Source organism: Osmerus eperlanus, unplaced genomic scaffold (genome assembly GCF_963692335.1).
Source record: "Osmerus eperlanus unplaced genomic scaffold, fOsmEpe2.1 SCAFFOLD_860, whole genome shotgun sequence".
Lineage (NCBI taxonomy): Eukaryota > Metazoa > Chordata > Actinopteri > Osmeriformes > Osmeridae > Osmerus > Osmerus eperlanus.
In genome coordinates this window covers 1-10,809 of record NW_026911439.1, presented here as the reverse complement: position 1 = coordinate 10,809, position 10,809 = coordinate 1, and the positions used below count along the sequence as shown (strand labels likewise).

The 10,809-nt window shown below is 50.7% G+C and overlaps 2 protein-coding genes across 2 annotated transcripts; both read left to right on the top strand.

Annotated features, from left to right (window-relative positions):
- Positions 1 to 4,963, top strand: LOC134016089 (phosphofurin acidic cluster sorting protein 1-like). The gene is made up of 5 exons (XM_062455497.1): positions 1 to 69; positions 210 to 351; positions 557 to 795; positions 992 to 1,111; positions 1,408 to 4,963. Exons 2-5 carry the CDS (start codon positions 227 to 229, stop codon positions 1,524 to 1,526), a joined length of 603 nt encoding a protein of 200 aa, XP_062311481.1. The 5' UTR covers positions 1 to 69; positions 210 to 226; the 3' UTR covers positions 1,527 to 4,963.
- Positions 4,964 to 5,149: 186 nt separating this feature from the next.
- LOC134016088 (kinesin light chain 1-like) lies at positions 5,150 to 10,672 on the top strand (the record flags this gene model as incomplete). The annotated part of the gene is given in 7 exon segments (XM_062455496.1): positions 5,150 to 5,622; positions 7,626 to 7,871; positions 8,696 to 9,002; positions 9,502 to 9,718; positions 9,935 to 10,124; positions 10,481 to 10,579; positions 10,581 to 10,672. Coding segments are annotated over 6 exon segments (1,133 nt in total), but the record flags the coding sequence as incomplete, so codon positions are not given.
- Between the last annotated feature and the right edge of the window lie 137 nt (positions 10,673 to 10,809).

The window sequence follows — 10,809 nt, the reverse complement described above, 5'->3', positions numbered from 1 at the left end:
CATCATCATGTTGTCATGTCTCCTAGGTGGTCAAGGTGGGCCTGATTGAATCTGGGCCTTCTTCTACAGGTGTGTGTTTGGTAGACACACACTCAAAACCACTCACACCACACAGCCCATAAACACACATCCTGTCCGTCCCTAAATAAACGTAATTACGTGATGTAGTCCATGATGGCACTAACCTCGCTCTCCTCGCCGTTGCCTAGGCGACTCGGAGGAGGGCATGGCGGTGAGCCTGGCGGTGCCCTCCACGTCCCCGCCCTCGCACGGGTCATCCACCGGCATGATCAAGGAGGCTGCCACGCCCCCGTCCTCCCCATCCATGGGCACAGTGCTGTCTGTACAGGGGTGGGTGACACACACACATATATATGTATATATATATATATACATACACACACACACACACCTCGCTTTCCTGTCCCTGACTCCTCCCCTTCCTGTCCCTAACCCCTCCCCTTCCTGTCCCTAACCCTTCCTGTCCATGACTCCTCCCCTTCCTGTCACTGACTCCTCCCCATCCTGTCCCTGACTCCTCCCGTCCCCGTGACAGGAGCCCCAGCATGTCTCATGGCGTGGACGCCATCGGCCTCCAGGTGGACTACTGGCTGGCCTCGCTGGCGGAGAAGAGGAGGGAGGGCGAGCGGCGCGACACGGGCTGCAAGAACACGCTGAAGAGCGCCTTCCGCTCGCTGCAGGTCAGCCGGCTGCCAGGGGGGGGCAGTAACGAGACCCAGGCGCAGGTCAGCACCATGGCCATGACCGTCGTCACCAAGGAGAAGAACAAGAAAGGTGAGAGGGGAGGGAGAGGAAGTAGGGGTGAGGGGAAGTGACACGGTGTTTTTTTAAAAATATATCTATACACTTACCATTTCTTCACTGTGTAGTTGTCTTTGACAGCCTGTGTGGAATTCCGTTGTCAAATGAATGTATTGCAACCCCCTCTACTCCTCTCATTTCCTCTTTCCTCGTCCTCTCCTCCCTCTAGTTCCCACGATCTTCCTGGGCAAGAAGCCCAAGGAGAAGGACGTGGACTCCAAGAGCCAGGTCATCGAGGGGATTAGCAGACTCATCTGCTCGGCCAAGCAACAGCAGACCATCCTGAAAGGTAAGCTGGGAGAGAGGGAGTCTAGCAGGAAGGGATAGGGAGTAGGACAAGGCAGCTCTACTCATGTGTCTCTATTGTCACGAGCTTACATGGTGGTTTCCTTGAAGCACTAGCTACTTAGCAAGTGGTGTCTGAATCGGAGACGATATATTGAATACATTCATTGGTAACTATGTTAATGATCCGTTGATTGGTCAGGTGATTGATGAATTTGATTAATAATGACTACGCTTTTGATATGTTGTGTGTTTTGGTACGTGTCCCTCATTGTGTGTGTGTGTGTGTTTTCCCTGCAGTGTCGATAGACGGAGTCGAGTGGAACGACGTCAAGTTCTTCCAGCTAGCTGCCCAGTGGCCTACCCATGTCAAGTACCTCCCTGTCGGACTGTTTGGTTACAGCAAGCCCTCTTCCTAGGGTCATGACCCCTGACCCCCTCCACTCCTCCTCTCCACGCCCTGCCTCTACCCACACACACACAGCCCCCCCCCCCCACCCTACCCGGAACCAACATCGACCAATCGTAGCGGATTGTAAGGGGTTGGCAGTTTTATTTGATTTTGTTATTTTCTTGCTACATTCGTCTTGTTTGTCTTTCAGGAGGCAGGAAGGGGATGTGGGAGTTGGAGCTCTAGTCACTTTAAGTCATTGTTACGCCCCTTTTGTGTGTGTGTGTGTGTGTGTGTGTGTGTGTGTGTGTGTGTGTGTGTGTGTGTGTGTGTGTATGTGTGTGAAAGAGGGGGCTTACAGCACAAGTTCATTAACTGCCGTTTAAAATGTACCTTACCTACGAGATGCATAATGCATGAGCAACTTTCAGAGTGCAAACTCCTAAACCTTTAACCTGCCGTTGACCTTTTGAACTTTAACCTCTCAGCCCCCTTCGCTAGGTCAGTCGTCCCCTGTCTTGCCCTGAAACCCAGAACCTGCAAACAGCCACATACGGCCTAGCTAGCTGAGGCCTGATCCAGACTTGCATGCTGTGTGCAACACGCCCACTACGTGCCACAAAGTCACACACACACACTCGTACGATGACGCCTGCTGGATCCAAGAGGCACCTTACAAAGTATAACGTGCATGAAGATTCCCTTGTCTAAGCGAGTTTTTTTTTTTCTTCAAAAACTCAAAATCACTACAAAACACGTGTCATCAACTGGAGGGGCTCCTGTTGTCTGTTTGGATCTTGAATCCCAGTGTGCTGGTGGCAGGAGTTTCCATGAGCTTGTGTGTCTCCCCCCCTCCCCCCTCAAAGCACAATGCCGCTTGCCAGCTCTCCACCCCCCCGCCCCCCTCCTCTATTTGTTCTGCAACAGATAGGCAGCTTTCACTTCAGTCAATAGGTGGTTTACTGTGTCCAGACCTGGGTCAAACACACAAATATAAAAATACAAAAAAAGATGTAAAAAAAATACAAAATCTTAATGAGGTGCGTTTGATTTGACGCACATGCCCACGCTCCTGGGACTGCTCCATTGGTGTCATTGTGCTAGGTTGTATAAATCAAGCGTACCCTAAGAGCATGTGTGACTCTGGGCTGCTTGGGACTAGGGTGTTGTGGGGTGCCTAGTGAATGTTCAGTGACAAGTGCGTGTGTTAACAATTCAGTGTGTAAATGTAATATGGTGACGATTACTAATAACCAAATTTGGTTTTGTTTGTTTTTTTGGGGGGGTGGGGGTTAATTTGTGTGTGTGTGTTGGCAGTGTGCTTGTGTATTGATAATATGGTCAATAGTTACTATTACAAAGGAGTTTAGGCTGCAGCCAGAAGTTTACCTTGTAGCTTGACACAAGACAACATGTAGTTCTTCCCCTTTCAAGCTACAGTACTCCGTAACTCACAGTACTTTTCTTTCTCAAAGGAAAGTTGAGACTTGAGATTTGAGTTTCACATCCAAAGAATTTGAATTTAAACACAGGTTCAAGAATGTAACTACAAAGTGCATTAAAATTAGTCATAGTGAATAGTTTGAGTTAACAAATGGGTCGTGTGTTTGAACAAATCCAAAAAGTACTTGGGTCCTTCTGTTTTCTGAAGTGGAAATGTACCAATCTTGACCTTTGACATTTGAACTTGTGTCACCTACAAAGTAACACCTGCCATCTGCCTTTCCCCACACTTGTGCAAAGTGAAGTATTACGAAAATATTAAGTATTACAAAAGCTTACAAATGTTTCTTTTTGTCGTTGTTGTTATTATGGACTCTTGGAAATTCAATAGAAGGTGGTTTCTGCCCATTAGATGTTACAGTGTTGAAAGTGTGACGTCGAAAACTCCTGTCCAACTGTCCCTGTCCTCGAGGTATTGTCCCCAGGATGGTAATGCTAAGGGGTTCATACCGACCTCAACAAACACAGTCCACAAAATTCACCTTCTCCCCTGTTTGAGGCACAAGGATGTTTTCGAAAAGCCACACAGAAAGTAAATTGAGTCTCTCAGAACCCGCTGTACTGTTCTAGAACACTCTGTTGTCTTCTGGAACAGCAAGTGAAGGTTCTCAAGGGATGCACACTGGTGTCTTACAGCCTCTCTAAGAGCTTGGGAACTCTGTGCAACTCTCCTCTTAAGTAACAAAGAGAAACCTGGCCAAGTCGGCGGCACACGAACGCAGCCCTCCTGCCCCTACCTTAAAAGCTGCACCTCCAAAACTTAATTGGACTCCGTTTAGTAACCGAGAGTGCATGGGCTGGCCTGTGCAGCCTGTACCAACCTCTCTGGAGGTGTGTGTTGCTTTGTAGCGTTGTTGGTGTAGTTTGGTGTGTAAAGATCATAGTGTATGCACGCCGGATTCTCTTTGTATTGCTGTCGCACCGTATGGGATCTGACTTTCAAATGATCGAACTAAAATCACTGCCAAAAAAAGTCAAACGTTACATTGATTGATGATTGATATCACCCACAATTCAAAATGGGGTGTAGAATATAGATGTTTGATGTTTCGTAATGTATTTGGTGGCAAAATAGAAACTAAACATCCATCCAATACCTTCCCCCACCCAAAGTATTCCTTTTCGAATCCAAAACATCCAAACATCCAAAACATCCTCGATCACTATTTCCAAAGTTTACCTAGTTAACCGTCTAGTTTTTTTTCTTGTCTTGATTCCCTCCATCTTTTAACTCTGTCTTTTCATCTATTAGTTTTCTCTACTTTGTCTTCGATTACCTGGCTGTATCGGTGTGTCCTCTGATTAATCTATTGGACTTCCTGTTACCGTGTGTTGACCTGTACCCGTGTCCACCTGTGAGTGCGTGTGCGATGTTGTAATGGACGTTAAGTCTCTGACCAATAAAGTGAGTGACAGAGAACTGTATGATCAATCAATAACCCTTTCAGTGATCAACAGTCATCTGTGTCTCCTCACTTCGTCACACAAAACGTTTTTTATTCATTCTACAGTCAGAACGGAAAGCAAGAGCGAGTCTTTGCTAGGATCCCACAAGCTTAGCGTCTTGATTCTATCATTCATAAAGGATCTCACCGCTTGTTGAACGCAGTGAATCAGATTAGGAAAACAAAGCATTCATGCGTTGCCGCTTGATATAACGGGATTCTACGTCGGTGACGAATATTCTAAGTTTGTTGGTATGAATAGAGAGAGTATTTTTTGCACATGCCATTTGTTCCTCAGCAATCTTCAGCTTTTTGCCTTTTGCCTTTAAAAATGATAATCTAAGATGCTTGTACATATCAAAATAGGTCTTGTACTGTATTATTTTAGTCCTTTTTTTTATTTGACTTGTTTTGTAGTAATGCTTTTTCATGATTACGTTGTCAATCAAGAACTGATGTGTGATGGGTGGAAAATGTTCATTCTTTTGTTTTTTTAAATAAATACTCCTAATTTGTATGTGTTGTGGTGTGTTTATGTACACTTTTTGAAAAAACTAAATTACTTCCATTTTGGAGTCGATATATGATCAGGAGGAGGATAAATATACAAAATGCTTTATCATTCTTTGAGAGCTCCACTGTGCCCCTTGCAGAGGAGGGGGTAGTTGTGATGTCACACCTCCGGGCTGGCTGGCTGGGGCCGTGGATTCTGGGAGAATTCGGACAACAGCCATTTTCGGGACGAGGCTGTCATCCTGCAAACACAGTTTGCAAACTGTGAGACTTCGGCAGTCTTGCGTTTCTTTCACCGCGGCAGAACTTGTGGAGATGGACAGGGAGGCATCGGCTCTAGAAGCAAACGCGGTTCCGGTATTTTGAGAAGTTTTTCTAACCAAGGCAGCGAGACAAGAACTGGTGGCCCGAGCTACAAGCCATCTGCTAGCCATGTTACGTTAGCTAGTTTCTTGTTGCAATGTATTGCTTTGAATTTGCGCGTGTTGGCTAGCTAGCGAATGGGTCTGTTTGAGAAAGCAGTGATCTTATAAAACGGGATTGAGATAAACCAGTGGCGTTGTGTGCAGGCATTTTATTAAGTCTGAAACTGAAAAGCACGAATAACTTGACATCAGTCTGCATATCACCGGTGGAGCGACCGAGGAGAGAGCGATCAAAAAGGTAAACACGAATTCATACGTTAGCCTAAAACAACTACTTTCCCTTCACTTTTATGAAGTTATCCAGTTCGGTTTCTTACGTAAGTATTTTAGATGTGTCCTAGATGTTATTTAGAGCCGTGACGCTGCCAGTGTCGTGACAGTCAACCAACACAACGGCAATCCGAGGTGATGGAAAGTAGATCAGCATCACAACAGTAGGTCATATCGCGCTTTGTTCAACAAAGGGGAGGTGAGGGGCAGCGCGCTTGTCAATGGGAAAATTTACTCTGAGTCGATGAAGGTAATATCAGTTTATATCCGTTAAACTTGCTAATCTGTAAAGGGATACGACATGAACGGATTGATAAATGTGGATATTGTCGCGCACGCTAGCCTATATTCGAAATGTCACGAGCTGTCAGAGTAGCGGCCGTATCAAGCTCGTGAAATGTATCACAGGCATTCAACAATGTGGCGAGCTAGAAGGCTGCAATATTGTTTCGATCAATCAAAGCTCCATTTCAACTCCTGGTTATCCAAAGTGTGCGGTCTGCATCGTTGCAGAAAAGCCCTTGCTGCATTTTACAGGCTGGGCCTGCTAGCTTGCCAACCGGCAATGTTTACAAACATGTCGGAGATGTTGGTGTGGATCTGTAATTAAGAATTAAAACGTTTTATATGGATACGATATTAGGATACATAGAATCAAGGTTCTGTGCACAAAGCAACGTCTGTGTTAAAGAATGCTATCGATGAGCGGTCACCTTGATTGATCGTGGCAGTAATCACCTTTCTTTTCATCCTTTGCGCAACCGGGGCCTATTCTAAACCGTGTTTGCTTACACGCCTTGGCAGCTGTATGAAGTGATGACCGATTTATAGCGCGATTACAGAGATGTGCGTTATGTGTTAATCAGATAGAAATGACTCGATTGCTCATATTGGTGCATTGCAGTCAATGGAATGGGGCGGGGTGGGGGGGGGGGGGTTGATTCCTGACTGTGGAAAAAAAGAACAGGTGCGCGTCCCCGTGAGGAGGGGGGGAGGCACGGACACGGGCGTGCTAGTTATCTCCAGCATCCATGAGACCCGGAGGGTTTTGTTTACACTCTATTCAGTCAATATTGTATTTAGAGAAAGGAGTGACAGAGTATCTCTCTCTCGCTCTCTCTCTCTCTCGCTCTCTCTCGCTCTCTCTCTTGCTCTCTCTCTCTCTCCTGCTCTCTCTCTCTCTTGCTCTCTCTCTCTCCTGCTCTCTCTCTCTCTTGCTCTCTCTCTCTCCTGCTCTCTCTCTCTCTTGCTCTCTCTCTCTCCTGCTCTCTCTCGCTCTCTCTCGCTCTCTCTCTTGCTCTCTCTCTCTCTCCTGCTCTCTCTCTCTCCTGCTCTCTCTCTCTCCTGCTCTCTCTCTCTTGCTCTCTCTCTCTCTCCTGCTCTCTCTCTCTCTTGCTCTCTCTCTCTCCTGCTCTCTCTCTCTCTCTTGCTGTCTCTCTCTCTCTCTTGCTGTCTCTCTCTCTACAGTGTAGAATTGGATTGAGAGTGGAATGCCCTTGCCTCCCAAGATCAAAAGATTAGAGGCTAAGTTGGGACCCAGTACTGGGGAGGGTGACCGTCACCACATCGGTCCGCTGGTTGGTGACAGCTGCTCATTTTCGAGAGAAAAAGACAGACACTGTTTCACCTCAGATGTGTTCTAATCTGGTCAAATCCCAACATTTCTCACAGGATTTTCTATTTTAATTCTTGACCTGAGGATCACCACACACACACACCCTCTTCTCTCTTACTCTCCTCTCTCTATCACACGTACATCCTGTCTCTCGCTCTCTGTCTCATACACACACATATACACTCTCACACACACTTGTTCTTCTCATACAGACACATACTCTCTCACTCTCCCTCTCTCCCTCTCTCACTCTCTCTCCCTCTCTCACTCTCCCACTCTCTCTCCCTCTCCCTCTCTCTCTCTCCCCCTCTCTCCCTCTCACTAACCCCTTCTCCCTGCCCTCTCCCCGTCCCCAGAGTGCGTGAGCGCGGGCTATGTCCACCATGGTGTACCCACGCGAAGAGGCCCTGGAGCGACTGAGCCAGGACGAGATCGTCCTCAACACCAAGGCGGTAATGCAGGGCCTGGAGACGCTGCGTGGGGAGCACACCCAGCTGCTGGCCTCCCTGCTGGACTGCACCCAGCCACCCGCAGCCCAGGAGAAGTCGGGCCTGCTCCGCAAGAGCATGGAGGCCATCGAACTGGGACTGGGGGAGGCCCAGGTAGGAGGGGCGGAGAGCACACACACACACGCCCGCACACACACACCTCCTGTGTGTTCCAAGCCCCTACGCATACCTTCCAAGTCCCTCATCCAGCCGTGTGTGTGTGTGTGTGTGTGTGTTTGTGTGTGTGTGTGTGTGTGTGTGTGTGTGTGTGAAAAGAGGGATGACACTAGGGATGACAGGGAGGCAAAAGGGATGAGTCAGAGAGAGAGAGAGAGGGGGAAAAGAGAGTGTGTGGATGACACACACCCAAGGATGATGAACCCCTCTCCCCCCTCCTTTCTGACGGGAAACGAACAGCGGAACAGTAGGAGGAGCGGCCCGTGTGTTGTCCCCTGAGGACGAGGTCTTTGTGCGGTGGCCTCATCCAGGTCACACAGACACTGAGGCTGTGACGTAGCGAGGGGGGGTGACGGCACTGTACACCTGTACACCTGTGCACCTGTACACCTGTACACCTGTACACCTGTGCCTCGGTCCTCCACACGGCTTTGTCTCTACTGGCCCATCATGTCTCCATCCCTCTGTCCACCCCTCCACCCCTCCTCCCCACCCCTCCTCCCCACCCCACCCCTCCTCCCCCACCCCTCCTCCCCTCTCCACCCCTCCTCCCCACCCCTCCTCCCCACCCCACCCCTCCTCCCCTCTCCACCCCTCCTCCCCTCTCCACCCCCTCCTCCCCACCCCTCCTCCCCACCCCACCCCTCCTCCCCTCTCCACCCCTCCTCCCCTCTCCACCCCTCCTCCCCACCCCTCCTCCCCACCCCACCCCTCCTCCCCTCTCCACCCCTCCTCCCCTCTCCACCCCTCCTCCCCCCAAGGTGATAGTGGCCCTCTCCAGCCACCTGAGCGCCGTGGAGTCGGAGAAGCAGAAGCTGCGGGCGCAGGTGCGGCGCCTGTGCCAGGAGAACCAGTGGCTGCGGGACGAGCTGGCGGGCACGCAGCACAAGCTGCAGCGCAGCGAGCAGAGCGTGGCCCAGCTGGAGGAGGAGAAGAAGCACCTGGAGTTCATGAACCAGATCAGGAAGTTCGACGACGACGTGTCGCCCTCCGAGGAGAAGGCGGCCGGAGAGACGTCCAAGGACAGCCTGGATGACCTGTTCCCCAACGACGACGACCAGGGACCTGGTAAGACCCCCAGGGGTTAGACCTGGGGCTAGGGTTAGACCTGGGGCTAGGGTTAGACCTGGGGCTAGGGTTAGACCTGGGGCTAGGGTTAGATCTGGGGTTGGGGTTAGACCTGGGGCTGGGGTTAGACCTGGGGTTAGGTTAGGGTTAGATCTGGGGCTAGGGTTAGACCTGGGGTTAGGTTAGGGTTAGATCTGGGGCTAGGGTTAGACCTGGGGCTAGGGTTAGACTGAGGTTGGGGCTGGGTGTTAGTGTGTACACTGTTCTGTGTGTGTAAAGCTAATGACAGGCCGTAGCATTTAGCCTTTCGAAGCATTCCAGCTTCTAAGAAGTGGGGTAAATGGGTTCGGCGTCTGTGAATAATTGATGACTGTGAACCTACAACCTGCTTCCTGTCAGAAGAAAACGCTGCCTTGTAAAGGCGCTGCAGCTGACGAGAGCACTAACTGTCTGCTCCTCCCCTCCCCCCATCCTTCCCCCATCCCCCCCCGGCCTCCAGCCCAGCCCAGCGGCGAGGTGGCGGCCCAGCAGGGGGGCTACGAGATCCCGGCCCGCCTCAGGACCCTCCACAACCTGGTGATCCAGTATGCCTCCCAGGGCCGCTACGAGGTGGCCGTGCCCCTCTGCAAGCAGGCCCTGGAGGACCTGGAGAAGACCTCCGGGCACGACCACCCCGACGTGGCCACCATGCTCAACATCCTGGCCCTAGTCTACCGGTGAGAGGGGGGTGTGTGGGTGTGTGTGTCAAACTAGCACCGGTCTACTGATAAGAACGGGTGATGGGTGCATTGGAGGAGCAGGTGGACATCAGACGAGAGTAAACAGAATTCGATTTACACGTGCACACAGCATCCTAAGACCTCACAGCCCTTATGCAGGATCAGAACTAGAACCGTGCGTGTGTCTGCGTGTGCGGACGCTCGTCCCCCCAGGGACCAGAACAAGTACAAGGAGGCGGCCCACCTGCTGAACGACGCGCTGGCCATCAGGGAGAAGACCCTGGGCAGGGACCACCCCGCCGTGGCCGCCACGCTCAACAACCTGGCCGTGCTGTACGGGAAGAGGTCCAAGTACAAGGAGGCGGAGCCGCTCTGCAAGAGAGCCCTGGAGATCAGGGAGAAGGTGGGGAGGGGGGGGTGTGGTTACGTGATGGGGGGGGGGGGGGGGGGGGGGGGGTCGGAGTTTGTCGTGATTTCAGACAAAAAGAGAAGCCCTTACGTTCTCTATTAGAAATATTCGAAGATTTATGGTTGGGATTGTAAAATATACTCTGTTCTTTTACTCGCTCTCGCTCTCTCTCTCTGTCTCTCTCTGTCTCTGTCTCTGTCTCTCTCTGTCTCTGTCTCTGTCTCTCTCTCTCTGTCTCTGTCTCTCTCTCTCTGTCTCTCTCTCTCTCGCTCTCTCTCTCTGTCTCTCTCTGTCTCTGTCTCTCTCTCTCTGTCTCTCTCTGTCTCTCTCTCTGTCTCTCTGTCTGTCAGGTTCTGGGTAAGTACCACCCGGACGTGGCCAAGCAGCTGAACAACCTGGCCCTGCTGTGCCAGAACCAGGGCAAGTACGAGGAGGTGGAGTACTACTACCCGCCGCGCCCTGGAGATCTACGAGTCCAAGCTGGGCCCGGACGACCCCAACGTGGCCAAGACCAAGAACAACCTGGTGAGGGGGTACTTGGGGTGTGTGTGTGTATGTGTCTGTGGAAGTGAGTAAGGACAAGAAGGACAGAGGTGAAGTGAAAGAAGAGAGGGAGGCAGGAAGGAAGACAGCGAGCCGAGGGTCACCTCTGGAGTGACATCCCGATCATCCTAACCCA